General features: G+C 39.2%; 1 protein-coding gene across 17 annotated transcripts in view; it reads left to right on the forward strand.

The window, feature by feature from the left end:
• The window catches only part of FOXP2 (forkhead box P2), a 461404-nt gene that overhangs the window by 157787 nt on the left and 283677 nt on the right, over nt 1–19940 (forward strand). For 14 of the 17 annotated variants that reach the window (XM_073573315.1, XM_073573316.1, XM_073573312.1 and 11 more), the window contains one exon: nt 17639–17728. The exons of the other annotated variants lie outside the window; for them this stretch is intronic. In XM_073573315.1, the coding sequence (XP_073429416.1) occupies nt 17639–17728 (90 nt within the window). The remainder of the gene's footprint in view (nt 1–17638; nt 17729–19940) is intronic. 17 annotated transcript variants of the gene reach the window in all.

Here is a 19940-nt window from a genome sequence, read left to right on the forward strand (position 1 = left end):
TTAGTTTGCTGTCTGGGGTTTTACTCCAAAGAAGACTTACAGATCTATAGTGATTTACAAAAACCTTAACATCTAGTACTGAAATAAACCAAATTTATGTTTTTTACTTCATAGTAAAGTCTTCTTTTAACTTTTTAAATGTTTTATTAACTTGTGCCAAAATTTCAGAAGAAAGAGTACACATCATTAGGGATCAGGTTCCAGCGAACTTTAGTCCAAAATTTGGTACTTGTACCAGAACTCTACCTGAACTTGAACCCCATAGCAGTCAAGTCAATGGGGACCTTAATGTTGGTGCTCTAAAACGGTCATAGTAAGGACTATGGGGCTGCAAAAGTATCTCTCTCTCCTCAGCATCAGAACACAAAAATGGACTTCCAGAAGTAGTCCGTGTTCAGATTTCAGGTAGATAATGTGCGATGATCTTATTGTATACAAAAAAAGAAAAATCTTCAACTAGCAATTTAGCATAAAAAATAGACAACACTCAGATGACACATGGATGGCATCCGTGTGCTGTTTGTTTCATAGACCAATTAGTTTAAATTGATCATTTAGATCTGCAAATTGATTCAAAATCAGACAAGTTCGCAACCCCCCCGCAAAAAAAGGACATGAGTATATACCTGTAGACTTTAATGGGTAGATGTCCTACCCTTGAAAAGCATGGATAGAACACATACAGTGGGGAATCATTTGATACACTGCCGATTTTACAACTTTCCCTCCTACAAAAAATGGAGAGGTCTGTAATTTTTACTGTAGGTACACTTCAATTGTGAGAGACAGAATCTTACAAAAATAATCTAGAAAATAACATTGTATGAGATTTGCATAATTAGTTTGTATTTTATTGCATCAAATAAGTATTTGATACAATAGAAAAACAGAACTTAATATTTGGTGCAAAAACCTTTTTTTACAATTAGTCAGGAGTGAGAAAATTGTAACCTGACTCTGTCAGAATGGTGGGAATGAATGTCCCACAACTGGTAAGGGTGATCAGAATGCAGGATTCTTAGTCAGGGTGATGGACATGTGTGACCCACAGCCTGCCAGAATGGCTACAACCTAGTATTCACAGTCGGTCAGGGTAGATTGTTGGCCTGTCCAACAAATAGGAAAATGTTGCTATCTCCTGGGGATACAGCCTACCTAAGCACTGTCACCCACGGCCCGAGAGCCCAGAACTCTGGTAACGCCGTGCCTTCTGGACCCTCATCACACAGCAGGGTAACAGGACCAGTGACTTACCCAGAACAGGTTCCGGAGGGTTCCTGTGAGGTTGGGGCCTTAGTGTCACTTCTAACTGCCTTTAGCCAGAAGTCTCTGGCATTTTCTCATGCTAGCGGTGATTTCCTCGAGGTCACCAAAGCTCACCGGGCTGCTCACAATGAGCTACCCGTGGGAACAGCAGCTTCAGGGACCAGCACTAACCTCTATGACATCACCGCTCATCACTGAAGGTGCACTCTCAGCAGCTCATTGTCTCTTGGATTTAAGCATCATGCTACCTTGCAGTTTGAAATCCATATGTAGCAAAGAGCAGGGTGGGACAGTATGGATTATCTACTCGCCAGACAGATAAGGAATATGGTTGTTTATTATTTTTGTTTTTTTTACATGGGTCATGGGCTTCAATGGATAATAGGCATGGAGGTGAGTATAACTGTTTTTTTTTTTTTTTACGTAATGTGTAAAAGAGGGTGTGGAGTTTTATTTTCAATAAAGGATTTTATTCTTGCTATGTGTTTATTTCAAAACTTACTATGAGGTTAGTAATGTGGGTGTTTTATAGACACCTCTCCACTACTAACCCCTGGGCTTGATGTTAGCTTTTAATAAAAAGCTGACATCAGCCGCAACCCTATAAACTCACTTATCACTGTGACAAAGCAAATGTAAAGAGAGAGGCTAAGCTCCAGATTTGGTGCATCTTATGGATGTGCCATTTCTGGGAAGGCAGAGGGCTGATGTTGGTGGCCCAGCAAGGGGAGCAATATCCATGGCCCCTTCCCTGGCTATTAATATCAACCCACAGCTGTCTGTTTAGCCTTTGCTGGTTTCAATTTTTAGGGAGACCCTATGCAATTGTTCTTCTGGTGTCCCGTGTAACCTTACAACTAAAGGCTAAGCAAATGTCTGTGAGCTGTTATTAATAACCATCAGCTTCCAGCTATATGCTTTCCCTCTGCTGGTTATGAAAATTACTCTAGAGCCTACGACATTTTTCTATATTTAATTTTAATTTTACACAGGAGGTACACAGCGGGTGCTGAATACAACTCCCATCATTGTCGCCTTGCCACTCTGATAACAGGGAGACCAGGTGACAAAGTTGAAAGTTGCCTTCAGCAGCTGGCATCTAGGAAAAGCACAAACTTTAATGTTTTTTCCCAGGCACTGGTACTTGTCATGCAATGATACATGGATGTCATCAGTGTGTCATTGGTGTGCACGCGTGCAGCACACATTTTGTCCATGCTGCTCGTAAAAACTGACATCTGTGGAATTTTTCATGTGGACACACACGGTCTGTGTGAAAAACCTGACAAATGCACACCACCATTGAATACAATGGGTGTGGTGTGCATGTGTCCGTATTTGCGGTCATTAAAAAAAGGACTGCATATGGACACAAAAAGCGGACATGTGAAGGGGCCTTATGGTGTGTATATTAATGTCACCACTTTATTTTATTTTTTCCACCAAAATTTATTTTTTATATATAAATTTTAGATTGTATGTGAAAGTAAAGGTGAAAAAGTTCTGAAATTATGAATTTTTTTAACTTGCCAAACACCTGGAATTTTAACAGGGGAGTATAAACTTTTTATATCCATTGTATCTTTCTTTCCTTAGGCAGGCTTACACAAATTTGAAAAAATGGACAGCACATGGAATAAGACAAATGTTACTCTTAGCAATGCAATAGACAAACTTTTTTTGGCTCACTAAATCTGTGTGTGAAAAATATCGCCGCATGCACTAGTTTTATCCATGTGTTGAATGAGACCGATTCAACTCTATGGGTATAACAAAAAAAGGATGTCACAGCATAGCATCCATTTTTTAGCGATACATTGCAATTCTGTAACATAGGAAGCTGTAATGTTCTTGTAAATTATTATTAAATGCTGCAAAAAAAATGTGTTGCACATGAGTTACAGAAAAATGACAAGTGAGAAAAAAGTCATCCAACTTTTCTGGATGACAAGCTGATGATTTTTTTGTATGGCTAATGCATTTGCAACCAACATTGCTAAAGTCTTCTTTTAAATTCTCTTTTTTTTATATACGAGTATTAATTGTCTTATTCAGACAAGTAGTGTTATTAATGACCCTCATTTTTGTACTTTCTATATATAATAGACTTCCAATCTCTACATACCTTTTAATGGTGTTACTATACCCTTTCCCACAAAAGTATTATCATAAAAATTCTTGTTTGAGAAAGAATAAAACATATAAAACAATCATTTAATCAAGGTGCAAGAGATTTTATAGAAAGATAGCAAGGGTTTCTATTGGGAAATCTCCAAGAATACAACCTCATTTTTAGTTTGGTTAGTCTTTTATGGGTTTTTTTGGCCATGTTCCCTAAATGCTAAAGCGGACCTGCTATTATGATTTCTCAGGTCATTACGAGTTCATATATACCAAACATGTATAGGTTTATTTTTTACTTAAGTGGTGAAAAAAAATCCAAAGGTTTGTAAAAATGTTTTAAAAAATTAAAAATGGCACCTTTTTCTGAGACCCATAGCGTCTTGATTTTTTGGGGGATTTGAGATTGGAGGAGGGCTTAATTTTTGCATGTTGAGCTGAAATTTTTATTGATCCCATTTTGGGATAGATATGATGTTTTGATCGGCAGTTATTGCATTTTCTTGCAATGTTGCAGCAACCAAAAAAAACCTGTAATTCTCTTGTTTTGATTCTTTTTCTCATTATGCGGGTTTACCAGTTAGATTAATTCCTTTCATATCTTGATACATCGGGTGTTTCTGAATGCGGCGATACCAAATATGCATATTTTTTCTGTTTTTAAATTGTTTTATTTTAAATGGGGCAAAAGGGGGTGATTTGAACTTTTTTTTCATTTTTAAAAACTTATTCTGTTTACTAGCTTCAATAGTCACCATGGAAGACTAGAAGCTGCGATCAGCTGATAGCTTGTGTTAAACACAGCAGGACTTCAGCCCTGCTATGTGTAACAAAAATGCTCATCTTTTCTGAGTACCAACCAGCGCTCATAAACAGTTCAGCAATGACAACCACAGAGGTCTCCTGCAGGTCCCAGGTTGTCATGCCAACCCATTGGTGCCATGAGATCATGTGACAGAGGTGACAATGGGAGGATCAAAGACACGCATATGATTTGCGTGAGTTAAATCTTAGAATCATAGAATCGTAGAGTTGGAAGGGACCTCCTGGGCCATCTGGTCCAACCCCCTGCTCAAAGCAGGATTCGCTAAATTATCCCAGTCAGATGTCTGTCCAGCCTCTGTTTGAAGACTTTCATTGAAGGAGAACTCACCACTTCTCGTGGCAGCCTGTTCCACTCATTGATCACTCTAACTGTCAAAAAAAGTTTTTTCTAATATCTAATCTGTGTCTCCTCCCATTCAGTTTCATCCCATTGCTTCTAGTCTTTCCTTGTGCAAATGAGAATAAAGTTGATCCTTCTACAATGTGACAGCCCTTTAGATATTTGTAGATAGCTATTAAGTCTCCTTATATAGCTGTCAGATCAGCTGCCATGCTATAAAAGGTGCGAGCTCAGCACCTGAGTCTGCACCAAAGAGGGGGAGGCGACCTATGACGGATATACACGTCATAGGTCGTTAAGGGGTTAAAGATATTTTGCACCTGAGTGAAAACTCAGGTCAGCTTTTCGAATAATAACAGTATATAATATACACACTGTTAGTTCTTGGCTTTGCTAGCCAGTTTGAGTGGTTGTCGTGTGACAACAAGTATGTGATTTTAGTGAACATCTGACTGTAAGTATGCAAGTCACATATCTGCGGTCATGTGACAACTGCATTCTTGCTGTCAATTAATGACTGCTTGAGCCAGTTAGCAGAACTGAATCATAACACTATGTATCTTACACACTCTTAGAGTATGTAGATATTTGGAAGCGTTTAATGGACAGAAACTGAAAGGAAATGCTCCAAATCCTCCTCAAACTCAAATCTCCTGAAACTTGGTGTTTCCATTCTGTTTATATTCCAAAAACTCAGCAAAAAAATTCAATGTGAACACACTTGTCTCGAAATAAAATCTGAAAAAATCACTTCAGAATCAAATAAAGTTTTTGTCTTACAATTTTGTTTTTCCCTACTTTTCTTTTCCAAGATCTACTATTTTTTTTCAAATTTCAATTGGCATAGTCATTTTTGGGCTTTCTTTTTTAGGGACATGTTCTATTTTTGAACAAATGCTCTGGAAGATGGGTAACAAAATCTAAACATTGTGAATTATCTCCAGCTACTGTAGTTACAGTCAGATGATGGCTATGAATCAGAGCTAGCATCTGCCTTGTATGAAGCAGGCTCAGCTCTGAGATGCTTCATACTTTCCCTAGTGATTTTTTTTTACAAAAATGTATGTCATAGGTCATTAAGGAGTTAAAAATATGTATGCTTGAAAGACTTTTCCTATTCCTTTCTATTGTAAAACCACTTTGCTTTTTTATGTTCAGTCTTATCAACATTTTTTTCAGATTTTTAAAAATGCCTGGTGGAAGAAAATAAAATGCATGTCATTTCTTTGAAAAGTCTCCTGATGGCATTCTCCAATGAAAAGGCTGAAAAAATGCTTCAGGAGAATCTGTTCCAAAATGCTTATGCTTGAAAAAACTCTTCAAACCCACTTTAGAAAATGTAAAACTCCTCCAAAATCTCCCAATAGGAGTCTTTTCCTGATGCTGTTTCAACTGCAAAACTCAAAATATTGAATGCTTCAATAAAACTCAGTGTACAAATACCTTACATATTTGGGAAGTTGCACTGCTTGCTTAAAGCTTGCCATGGGTTGGAAAATCACTTTAACTAACTTAAACGTGTATGTGCACATGAAGTCTTTTTTTTCAAACCTTATATTTTTATGTTTTTAGAGCCACAGATTCCTCATCAATAAAACCCTGGCAGTCTTTTTCCTGAGCAGGCTTTGCAGGTGGCTTCGCTGGCTTCATCTTTTCACTGTATTTTCCACTATGATGGCAAGTGGCTTCTATGTCAAAGCCACCCAAAAAATAAACATGTCACTTATTTTCACAGCTTTTGACCCATGAAGCAGTTAAAAGAAGTAACATAAAACTGAGCATGTGCACAGTAATGTCATTTTACATTACTATTACATAGTTACATAGGTTGAAAAAAGAGCTAGGCCCATCAAGTTCAACCTTTCTCCACCAATTGTTCATTTTGTCTCTAAATTTTCTATAACCCACAATGTTACATGTAATAAATCATCCAACCCTTTTTATAAAGCTGTTATAGAGTCTGCCATCACTACCTCTTGTGGTAAGGCATTCCACATTCTGACTGAACTAACTGTAAAGAACACTTTCCTATTTAGCTGTCGGTATGGCCTTTCTTCCACCCAAAATGAATGCCACCTGGTCCTTAGTATGGTCCTTAGAAGGAGTAAGTCAAGGTAAACTATCCCAACTTTTCCAACCTCTCATCATATGAGAGGTCTTCCATCCCTTGTAATAATCTCATTGCCCGCCTTTGAACTGACTCTAATTTCTGAATATCCTTTATTAAATGTGGAGACCAAAACTGGATCTCCTATTCTCGATGTGGCCTCACAAGTGATTTATAAAAGGGTAATAATACAGTCATGGCCAAAAGTTTTGAGAATGACACAAATATTAATTTTTACAAAGTCTACTGCTTCATTTTTTCTAATGGCAATTTGCATATACTCCAGAATGTTATAAAGAGTGATCAGCTTAACAGCAATTACTTGCAAAGTCAATATTTGCCTAGAAAATTAACTTTATCCCCCAAAACACATTTCAACATCATTGCAGCCCTGCCTTAAAAGGACCAGCTAACATTGTTTCAGTGATTGCGCCATTAACACAGGTGTGGGTGTTGATGAGGACAGGGCTGGAGATCAATCTGTCATGATTAAGTAAGAATGACACCACTGGACACTTTAAAAGGAGGCTGGTGCTTGGCATCATTGTTTCTCTTCTGTTAACCATGGTTATCTCTAAAGAAACACGTGCAGTCATCATTGCACTGCACAAAAATGGCCTAACAGGGAAGAGTATCGCAGCTAGAAAGATTGCACCTCAGTCAACAATCTATCGCATCATCAAGAACTTCAAGGAGAGAGGTTCCCTTGTTGCCAAAAAGGCTCCAGGGCGCCCAAGAAAGACCAGCAAGCGCCAGGACCGTCTCTTAAAAGTGTTTCAGCTGCGGATCGGGCTACCAGCAGTGCAGAGCTTGCTCAGGAATGGCAGCAGGCAGGTGTGAGTGCATCTGCACGCACTGTGAGGCGGAGACTCTTGGAGCAAGGCCTGGTCTCAAGGAGGGCAGCAAAGAAGCCACTTCTCTCCAGAAAAAACATCATAGACAGACTGATATTCTGCAAGAGGTACAGGGAGTGGACTGCTGAGGACTGGGGTAAAGTCATTTTCTCTGATGAATCCCCTTTTCGATTGTTTGGGACATCTGGAAAATGGCCTAATCGGAGAAGACGAGGTGAGCGCTACCACCAGTCTTGTCTCATGCTAACTGTCAAGCATCCTGAAACCATTCATGTGTGGGGTGGCTTCTCAGCCAAGGGAATGGGCTCTCTCTCAGTCTTGCCTAAAAACACAGCCATGAATAAAGAATGGTACCAGAATGTCCTCCAAGAGCAACTTCTCCCAGCCGTCCAAGAGCAGTTTGGCTCATCAACAATGCCTTTTTCAACATGATGGAGCACCTTGCCATAAAGCAAAGGTGATAACTAAATGGCTCAGGGAACAAAACTTAGAGATTTTGGGACCATGGCCTGGAAACTCCCCAGATCTTAATCCCATTGAGAACTTGTGGTCAATCATCAAGAGACGGGGGGACAAACAAAAACCTTCAAATTCAGACAAAATAAAAGCATTGATTTTGCAAGAATGGACTGCTATCAGTCAGGATTTCATCCCGAAGTTGATTGAGAGCATGCCAGGGAGAATTGCTGAGGTCCTGAAGAAGAAGGGTCAACACTGCAAATATTGACTTGCTGCATTAACTCATTCTAACTGTCAATATAACCTTTTGTTACTCATAATATGATTGCAATTATATTTCTGTATGTGATAAAAACATCTGACAAACACACATAAAAACCAGAGGGCAGCAGATCATGTGAAAATATAATATTTGTGTCATTCTCAAAACTTTTGGCCATGACTGTATGTTGGGATTGCGGGATTTTATCTCTCTTTTTATACACCCTAAAATCCTGTTTGCTTTTGCGGCTGCTGCTTGACATTGAGTACTGCTGCTCAGCTTACTTATAACCAAAATACCCAAGTCCTTCTCTTGTTCTGTAGTCCCAAGTATGCTCCCATTTAATGTATATGCAGAAATAGGATTTCTCCGTCCCAGGTGCATTACTCTACATTTATCTACATTAAACCTAATTTGCCAAGTGTTTGCCCATTCTGACATCTAATCCAGATCGTTTTGCAAAATTGTAATGTCAAGGTCAGATTTTAGCATCCTGCATAGTTTGCTGTCATCAGTAAAGTCTGACACTTTATTAATGACCTTTTGGATGGGATTGAGAATAAAGATGTTAAAAAGATTCGGTCCTAGCAAAGACCCCACTGCTGGCTGTATCCCATTCAGAGAACTTACCATTTATGACTCTTTGTTTCCTTTCATTTAGCCAATTTCTTAACCATCTGCATATAGTTCCCCCAGTCCTTGTCTCTGAAGATTCAGTATAAAGCGGTTATGTGGTACAGTATCAAATGCCTTTGCAAAGTCCAGATAAATCATATCAGCTGCATTACCAATATCGAGACTTACACTTACCTCCTCATAGAAACCCAATATTTTAGTTAGACATGACTTGTTCTTCATAAATCCATGCTGGTTGTCAGTTATTATATTATTCTCTGCAATATATTTCTGCAGGTCATCTCTTATAATGCCCTCACTGTACACTCTTATTTTTGGGGTGGTTTTGCAGAACTTTTTCAGGCAGATTCCAGGTGAATCCACCTCAAAAAGACATTGTCTGCACATACCATTAGAAGTTTAAAAAAATCGTCTTAGAAACCAATAATTTTTCTGTGTACATTTACAAATGAAGTGCATATTGACACATCCACTTGCAAACAGTTGAAGGTAAATGAATTTATGCAATAAAAAGAGCAAAACGGTTGACTAGAAAACACGGTGCAGAACTTATTATTTCTTGACCTAAATTAAAAATCTGTTTCTAACTGTTGGCCAGCATGAGAACAAGTGTTATGTCTGGAAGTAATTGCTTTTCAATATCCCAGCATATCTATCTTATTTTCTTTTCCTAAAATGCCAATATATATTATTATTTTTATTTCAAAGTCCATCGTACTTCATTACTAATCGTGTTTATTGTCATTTCGGGATGTGCCGTATTTTTGTTGAACTGAGTAATGGAATGTGTCAATGAAATATGAAAACTGACCTGCAATTACTTGAGAATTCTGAGAGACAATGACCTGATTGTTGTGGGAAAGTTCCCTACTGTTTAAAGTATGTTGTGCAAACGTATACCAAAGGCTTCTGTGGGCAGGCAAATGAATGTTGTAAGGAGATTGAGCCAGTGCATTCATTTTGTTTACTTTGGTTTTTACTGTCCGCCCGCTTTCACCGAAAAACTTGCTTGGAGCAGACTGTAGCAGACCTCTCTCTGTCTTTTTATAATTGATCAGGGGATGACTGCCTTCCCTGAGGGTTAAGACGTGGCAACTTTTTCTGTTTGCTCAGCTTCTCAATGCAATAGTTCAAACATTGTTCACACCAGCTGGCAGTGTAATGCCATATGCACATCTTGTCAAAGCAACTGTTGTCATGGATACTAGACACTATCTGGAAAACCAGCTCATTGATTCTGTTATCTTTTTTTTTTTGGCTGAATTTTATTGTTTTGTACATATACTTTTTTTATTTTAGGAAGGACTTTTCTTTAACCCCTTTACTCCCGGAGCTGTTTTCGATTTTTCGTTTTCATTTTTCGCTCCCCTTCTTTCCAGAGCCATAGCTTTTTTATTTTTCCGTCAATAAGGCCATGTGGTGCTTATTTTTTGTGGGACGAGTTGTACTTTTAATTGACACCATTGGTTTTACCATGTCATGTACTCAAAAACGGGAAAAAAATTCCAAGTGCGGTGAAATTGCAAAAAAAGTGCAACCCCACACTTGATTTTTTGCTTGGCTTTTTTGCTAGGTTCACTAAATGCTAAAACTGACCTACGATTATGATTCTCCAGGTCATTACGAGTTCACAGACACCAAACATGTGAAGGTTCTCTTTTATTTAAGTGGTGAAAAAAAATTCCAAAGTTTGCTAAAAAAATGCGCAATTTTCTGAGACCCGTAGCGTCAAGATGGGGTCGGGTGAGGGCTTATTTTTTGCGTGCCGAGCTAACGTTTTTAATGATACCACTTTTGTGCAAATATGTTCTTTTGATCGCCCGTTATTGCATTTTAACAAAAAAAACATAATTCTGGTGTTTTTAATTTTTTTCTCGCTATGCCATTTAGCGATCAGGTTAATCCTTTTTTTCATTGATCGGGCGATTCTGAACGCGGCAATACCAAATATGTGTATGTGTGATTTTTTTTCATTGTTTCATTTTGATTGGGGCGAAAGGGGGATAATTTGAACTTTTAGTTTTTTTTATTTTTAAACACTTTTTTTACTTTTGGCATGCTTCAATAGCCTCCATGGGAGGCTAAAAGCATGCCATACTTGATTGGCTCTGCTACATTTGGGCGAAGAGCAGATCGCTCATATGTAGAAGATTTACTGCATTGCTATGAGCGTCGGCTACCGGGTGGTGCTAATAGCAATGTGCCTGCAACGACCATAGAGGTCTCTATGAGACCTCTGGTTGTCAAGGCAATGCATCGCCGACCCCTGATCACGTGACAGGGGTCGGTGATGCGCTCACTTCCGGCCCGGCGGCCGGAAGCGGTAGTTATATGCCTGCTGTCAGCTTTGACAACGGGATTTAACTAGTTAATAGGCATGAGCAGATTGCGATTCCACTCTCGCCTATTGCGGGCTCACCGCCGGAGCCCACCTCAAAGCAGGGGATACTTACCGATGACGCAATAGTACGTCATTGGTAAGTAGGGGGTTAAAATTAGGAATGTTTTAACATGAAGGGTGCTACAGTAAAAATACACTGTTTATGATTGAGACTTTGATTAAAAGCAGCAGGGCTCCCATCATTTTCAGACTGAGAACCAACATAGAATTGTAATATAAAGTGTGTTATAGCACGTTTACATTTTCCACAACTCTGTTTCAGATACTGTATTAGATTAGGCATTCCCCATCACTTAAAGAGAAGAGGAAATGAAATTAAATCTCCTACTGAGACACACAAATTCATGGTCAAGTCCATCTAAAACATAAGGCACAGCATTTGCCAGATCTGATGCATAACTTCCACTTGCGATGCTATACAGACCCTATTCACTTTCAGATGGGTCCTTCTAGTTCTGACAAAGTATTTCTTGACTATTTTGCTTGAAAAAAACAACAGTGTGGCCCTATAATCTTTGCACTAAAAATCTGACATAAAGCTGTTGCAAAACAGTGTTTGCAACTCATTGCTCAAAAATATTTTGACTCTTGACATTTTTACGCCAACTTCAAAAGTTGAGCAGAGTTTAATGGAGGGGAGTGGCTGGACGTGGCCTTACAAAAGCATCATAATTTATACCACAAAAGTGGCAGAAATAAAGTCTAAAATGTACTCTGTTACATTTCTGATGCTGATGCACAGCAAATAAAGAGTGCCAAATTCATTAAGACGTGAATGTACATGCTTCTTCATGAATTTGGAACATCTCTTTCCAGCGCTTCCTGGATCAATACAAGATTACAAGGCAACAGTATTGATGAGTTGGCCCCTTTTGTGATGAAGGCTTTCAACAGAACTCATGTAAAAAAAGGCTAAACATATTGGCATAACTGTCTGCCATATAGCCATATTTTGCTCCCCAAATGGAGTACAATGATATAGATTCCATAGTTACTTAACCAAATTGTCATCTCTGCTATCTCCATGATTGTACTTTTCAATGTAGTACTTCATCCCATCTGTCTATATGCTCTTCAAAACCATTGAACTGAAAGGCTGATTTTGACTTGAATGATGCTAGATAATAATCTAATTTATGTATACTGTACAAGAATGTAAATTATGGCTCTGTTACCCAGGCATATTACTTCATGCCATTGAGAACTTTATAATTTCAATTTTTTTCTCCCAAAAAAAAAATTAGATTGAAAGTGTAGAACACTAAAAAATTTTACTATGGAATTTTCCCATTTAGATAGTTAGACTGAGTTTCTTAATTTCTGAAAACAATAGTATAAAACTAATTTATTTTTTTCTATGTTATTTTGCACATAATGAGAATAATAGAGTGAATTGCAGGAGGGGGGTATCATAAAGCATTGAATCACAGATTAAATGTTCAATGCGGGAAATAAAAAGTTCAACGGTCAATCCAATCACAATTCCCCCTGTAGTGTTGCATTTACAATCAGTCTAGTATTTATTATTTTCCAGAACAAATAGATGGAAATAGATGAAAAAATGGAAAAAAGTTTAAACAGACCATAAACTATTGTTATTGTTACCAACTAGGAAATAAGTTGGACTGATATTAAAATATTGAAATAAAAGTCCAGGTGATTAACAACAGAAAATAAATAGTTGGTGAGGTTATTGCTGAATCTGATATTTAAAATAAACAGCAATGAGACTATCACTAAGAGTCAAAATGGAAAATTGATATTCCTTTTTTATATGTTGGGCATTATATTTTTGTCATTTGAGAAGCACAATATGTATTAATTTCTCATAATTTTTCTTTGTATTTCTTTAAAATATACTAAATTACAAGTTATCTGATCAGTAGATGTTCAGAATGTGAATAATTCAATATCTTGAAGTTCATACATTTATTAGAAATAGGTTAGTAGTTAAAAAGCTATAGAATGATTGTTATGCCTACCATGCCTTACACATTTTAGTCCACGTCGAACATAATAATAATCTTTATTTTTTATATAGCGCTAACAAATTCTGCAGGGCTTTACAGTTTGCACACATTAGCATCGCTGTCCCCGAAGGGCTCACAATCTAAATTCCCTATCAGTATGTCTTTGGAATGTGGGAGGAAACTGGAGTACCCGGAGGAAACCCACGCAAACACGGGGAGAACATACAAACTCCTTGCAGATGTTGTCCTTGGTGGGATTTGAACCCAGGACCACTGAGCCACCGTGCCGCCCATAACTATTTAAATTGTAGTAACCAATAAAAAAAGGAGCAATCAGCTCTCCTTTCTGATGCACGACACAAAGTCCTCTAGTAATATGGATAGATCCACGTATAAGCCAATAGTAGTATTATCTAAAAAAAATTAAGTTGATTCTTCAGATGAAAAATGAGTGGCAAAGAGCAGCAAAAAATGATTAAAAATATATAATGGTAGAGAATGATCTCACATCTAATCCGGAAACCGGACAACTAGTTTCAGACCAGTGGTCAGAAAGTAGTCTGGCTCAGACAAAGATCAAGGACCGCACTGGTCAGAAACTAATTGCCTGGAAGCCTGATTATGAAAGGAAGGGCAGTCTCCAATGAAGGAAACCACCTATGCCAAAACATGGTATCCATCCACAGACAGCTGTTTCGGGGTATTGCCCCTCATCAGTGTGGAGTAGGAAACTGGCCAGTAGGAGCAATGCCTAGTAGAAGACTGTGAAAAATGAGGACGAATGAACTCATGGAGATCAACATCCAACACTGCGGAGACACCATCACATGTTTCTCAATGCAGTGATTCTAGAGCAATGCCCCCATCCCTTATGGGAAATATGTGAAAACATGCAAAACACAAGTCGCGGAGACACCATCACATGTTTCTCAATGCAGGCAATGACTAGCCAGGTCTTTCCCCTGGAAGGACTAACCACGTGAAGGGCAGTCTCCAATGAAGGAAACCACCTATGCCAAAACATGGTATCCATCCACAGACAGTTGTTTTGGGGTATTGCCCCTCATCAGTGTGGAGTAGGAAACTGGTCAGTAGGAGCAATGCTTAGTAGAAGACTGTGAAAAATGAGGATGAATGAACTCATGGAGATCAACATCCAACACTGAGGAGACACCATCACATGTTTCTCAACGCAGTGATTGTAGAGCAATGCCCCATCCCTTATGCGAAATATGTAAAGCCTGATTAGACATGCGTCTATTCTCTACAATTATATATTTATTTATTATAGTGCTTTGAAGAAAGCACTATCTTGTAATCCGAGCGCTGCTAACTTATTCTTCTTCTGCTTCTTCTTCTTATTCAGTTGATTTTCCACAATTAATGCGGCCCGAACCGCTACACGCACAGACTACGTTGAGGTGTCGTTTCAAAGCCAACGTCCATGAGTGGTGTGCTAAGTAATTTTCGTGTCGATCGGATTTGTAGTTTTTGCGCAATTTGCGTTTGAAAAACATTTTCCTCAATGCATTTCAATGGGAAAATATTGCCACAGGGAAAACATGCCCTGAAGCGATTCAAATGGCAGTTAAGCTCATTGATATGCGCAGGCAGACCCAGTTACTATGCCAACGCCTATGAACTTCACATGACCCCCCCAGGACACAGTTTCTGCCAGATAATTTCAGCTCTTAAAGCGAAACCCACAGCACAAATGCAAATCTAGCTTTTTCACATGGCGCATGCCCCTGAGAGAAAATGTGCGCCAAAGTGGATTAGAAGCCCAGTGAGCCAAACTGGCTCTTAAAAGGCCGATGTGCCAAAGTGATTCTTAAAGGGCCGGCTCACTGAAATGAGTCTTAAAGGGCCGGTGCGCCAAATCGAAAGCTGAGTGACCCCAGGCTCCAAATCAGAGGCTGAGCCACCCCGGCCTCCAAATCGGAGGCTGATCGACCCTGGCCTACAAATCAGAGGCTGAGCCACCCTGGCCTCCAAATCGGACCCAGAGTGGCCCCGCTAACCAAATTGGACCCAGAGTGGCCCCGCCCACCAAATTGGACCCAGAGTGGACCCGCCCACCAAATCGGACCCTGAGGGGCCCACCCACCAAATCAGACCCAGAGTCCTCCCACCCACCAAATCAGACCCAGAGTGGCCCCGCGCACCAAATCGGACCCTGAGGGGCCCCGCCCACCAAATCAGACTCAGAGTGACCCCGCCCACCAAATCGGACCCTGAAGGGCCCCACCCACCAAATCGGACCCTGAGGGTCCCCGCCCACCAAATCGGATCCTGAGGGGCCCCGGCCACAAAATCAGACCCTGAGGGGCCCCACCCACAAAATCAGACCCTGAGAGGCCCCACCCACAAAATCAGTCCCTGAGGGGCCACACCCACAAAATCAGTCCCTGAGGGGCCACACCCACAAAATCGGACCCTGAGGGGCCACACCCACAAAATCAGTCCCTGAGGGGCCACACCCACAAAATCGGACCCTGAGGGATCCCAGCCACCAATTCAAGCCCTGAGGAACCCAGGCCACCGAATCGGATCCTGAGGGGCCCCACCCACCAAATCAGACCCTGAGGCCAAAGTGGCCCCTGAGAGGCACCCACACTTAAAACGGATCCTGAGTTGAAAGTCTTGCAGGGGCAGCAGGCAAGTCTCTCTTAAAGGGGCAGCCCGAGCACCATTTCAAACCACTATCTGTACTTCCTTCAGGAAATACACATCTAGTTTATTTTACTCATTTATATAGCACCACTAATTCCAGGGCACTTTACAGACATTATTGGCACTGTCTCCATGGGGCTCACTATCTAGATTACTGATCAGTATGTCTCTGGAGTCTGGGAAAAAAAGGAGTACCAGGAGGAAACATACAAACTCCTTGCAGATGTCCTTGGTGAAGGTTGAACCCAGGACCCCAGAGCTGCAGTGCTAACCACTGAGCCACCGTGCTGGCTATTTGCAATCATTTTTTGTTCCTATTATTTGCAACTCGTGTTTTTTTCCCCATTAGCCTTCTTTTTCTATTGTCAGTGCATGAGAGAAGGGCAGCAAGCCTACTTTTAGACATCATGGTTGAAAAGTTTTAGAAGCATTACTTGGGTGCCAATACTTTTGTCTGGCCCATTTTTGGAGTTTTGTGTGAAATGATCAATGTTTTGCTTTTTACTTCATTCTCTTTTGTGTTTTTTCATTTAAGACAAATTATATGAAGATAATAATACCAAAGAATTTGTGTTTGTTATCATTTTCAGGAAGAAACTGAGTATTATCTGACAGAATTGCAGGGGTGTCAATACTTTTGGCCACAACTGTATATATATATATATATTTATTAAAGGATAAAAATTGATAGAACAGCTGTTCTTTAAGCATATCGGAGCGCTCGTATCCATACATTACTCTACTTTCACTATCTTTGCCCTCTTCAGTTTACTGAATATTTGACAGACATATCCATCATATTGTATTTGTGAATCTGTACTGGAGTAATTGCTCAGATAGTTAATTGTAGGTAAATGGGTAGGAGTGCTTTCCAGAAAATGTACTATCATTCCTTGAGACGTAGCTTTTTTGCTGGAGCATGTGGGATTGTGCATGATAGGAGTTCTAGAACTAATAATTGAAAAAATTCTAATTGGAATAACACTATGTTAGAAGCAATATATGGAATAAACAGTTAACCACACCTATACCTTTTGATACATGCCAATCACCAGGACCCTATGCTGAATTTGCAGTCGGTCCCCTACATACCTTGCTCCATCTATAATACTTAAATACATGCTAATCACCCATACCCAGTGCTAAATCTGTAGTCGGGCCCCTACATACCTTGTTACCTGTCGTATAATACTTAGATACATTCGAATCACCAGGACCCAGTGCTAAATCTACAGCAGGGCCCCTACATACCTTGTTCTATCTCATATAATACCTAGGCCTAAACTGTTACTTTGCACCCTTTATGGCTACATTCTTGGTAATTACCTCCTATGTACTAATTATGCTGATCTTTGTCCATTCTACCTTAAAGCAGAAAATATGCCTGAGAATTGAAATAAATCTTTTGAGGTGATCAGGAGATTTATTGTGATCCACCAAGGGGGTATTACTGCTAATGATAGCTGAAGGCTCTAGAGGGAGATCTTAAAGACTCTTAGGGAAGTACTAATTTTAATTAATACTAATTATATTGTAAGTTGTAATTATAATAGGCTCTAATAGTGCTAGTCTTCAGGAAATATCTAAGTATCATCTTTGTAAATGACACAGTTGTTTTGTGTTTTTGTTATTATGTTGTATATTCTTGAGATGGAAATGTTTTGTGTATAAATAAGTATAACCCATCGAGGGCTTCATTTCCTTTATCTATTGTTTGTGCCTAGGCTCTCCAAGCAGCAAGACAGCTTCTTTTACAACAGCAAACGAGTGGATTGAAGTCTCCAAAGAGCAGTGAAAAACAAAGACCACTGCAGGTACAGTGAGTTCTAATGAATGACATGGTGTAATATGATGCTTACAATAGTAGGACATGACTGGTGATATACTGTTGTACTGTACGCTGTAATCTGGTCAATAAATAACAAGTAGACTTCTGTTTAATTGCATTGTAGAAGATCAGGGAAAATATTGATATGCTACTTACAACATAAATGTAATACTTCGCTAAGAATTTTAAACTTTACTCTGATTCTGCTGCATGATGTCTTCTTGAAAGGAGAGTGTCTTTAAAAAGTCCTTGAAGGCATAAAAGTTGCACAAAGAAATAAAACACGGGAGTCCTCAAGGAAAATAACTGTATATTGTTTGGGATGCAATATTATTTGTGCTTTTCAAAAGTAGTTTCCCCTTGTTTCTAACATTTTTAATTTTTTTTAGAAATAAGTTCATTTTTTACCTGCAGCTGAGTAGTCATTCCAGTATAAGCAATTGGCTTGTGGCAACATCTTAATTCATAACTTTAGTTTTAAATAATACAGAGAGCAAGCGAGGAACTGTCTCCCGAAGGATACCATGAAAATGCTGTCAGAGAAGTGTACCTGTTTTCCCCTTCTCAGAAGTGGAGAATACTCATGCACTAGCACAAATTGAACTTTGAATGTTTAATTTATTTTCTCTGGAGGATTTTGTATCAGTAGAAATAATATGAAATCATAGCAAAAAACTAAACTCCATATGTCATGTATAATAGTATGATCTTTCCATGAATTTTGTCTATGAGTTTCTTATATCTGCTTGTTTTCGACATTTTAGCTGATGTTTACTATCAGCAACAAAAATTTCTTCCTTTCCTACTCTACATACTTGAAAGCTAGTCACCATTTATGAGGTGAACACCAATGCCAGCTTCATTTTATTATTCTAAGGGGGAAACATTTTGACAGATATCTTGCTTCCCCACCTTCTTTCCCCTCTAAGGCCTGTTTCACACTTCCGTTTTTCAAATCCGTCAAAATCCGTTCGTTTCCGTAAAAAAACGGATCCGCCATTTTTTTGCAGGATCCGTTTTTTTTGTCCCATAGACTTCCATTAGTGGTTACCGCGGATCCGTCAAAAAAACGGATCCATTTTTTAAAAACGGATCCGTTTGCATCAGTTTCCGTCAAAAAAACGGAAACGGATCCGTTTGGCGGACACAAAAACGGAAGTGTGAAACAGGCCTAAGGCTCACTATTTATTTGTAAAACTATTTCTAATCATCCCTACATACACTTGCAGGCTCAGCTAGGGTTAGGGTGCAATTTTTTAAAAAGGGAGAAAGGGAGATGGAAGCAAACCACTGACATTTACCATCAGTGAGAGATTACCGTAGGTACGTATTAGATGGTCATCTGGTTTTACTAAAATTGGCACATTCATTGACCATTGATCTAATGTGACATTCTTTCCCTTATATGAAGTTATTCTCAGAAGCATAACTTTTTAATTTTTCAATCTATGGAGCTGTATGATTACTGTTTTTTTTGTGGGGCAAGTTAGTTTTGTAGGAATTCACTATGACTATTGACTTTATTGTCTTAAGGGTAATACCATGAGTGGTTTAGAAAAATGTGACTATTGTATTAATAGTGGGGTCTTAGGTTTACACCTGTTTCTCTTAAAACTTTATTCTCACCACAGCTACATGAAAACATTTAAAGGGACTCAGCACTGAATCTTTAGAGCGCCAATCAACATGCAGGGATTGTCTGATGCACACTGTAATGCCGCAGCCATCTTTGTTGTGGTATTACAGTGATTGGCTGGCCAGACAGCGTCATCAGGTCTATAAAAGACCTGCCGCCGCCCTGCTCGTCACAGTCACGTCTGGCATCATAGTGTAGGGAGAGCTGCTGCTTAGAGAGGGAGAGATTTGTGCTTTTATTAGTGTGGGTATACCATCGTTGAATCCACATATCCAGCTAAACCAACAGTCCTTCCAAAGACTAATTACGGGGTATATAGATTGTAGTGCTAGATAGGCAGGGAGTGTATGTGCATATATACAAATCAGTGCAAGGCATGCATGCACTGTATGTGGGTTTATAGATATCATTGCATACATCAAAAGGGTCCATTACTGTCTGCTGCTGCCTATTACATATATATCTAGCTCCAGGTATCAGTGGTAAGGAATATTTTTTAATATTTTTAATCCTGATTATTTTATTCTAAAGCAATCCAGAGCCCCCTTTTTTAATCCATTTG

The sequence above is a fragment of the Dendrobates tinctorius genome, unplaced genomic scaffold (assembly GCF_039654945.1).
Source record: "Dendrobates tinctorius isolate UK_male_01 unplaced genomic scaffold, ASM3965494v1 ptg000035l, whole genome shotgun sequence".
Lineage (NCBI taxonomy): Eukaryota > Metazoa > Chordata > Amphibia > Anura > Dendrobatidae > Dendrobates > Dendrobates tinctorius.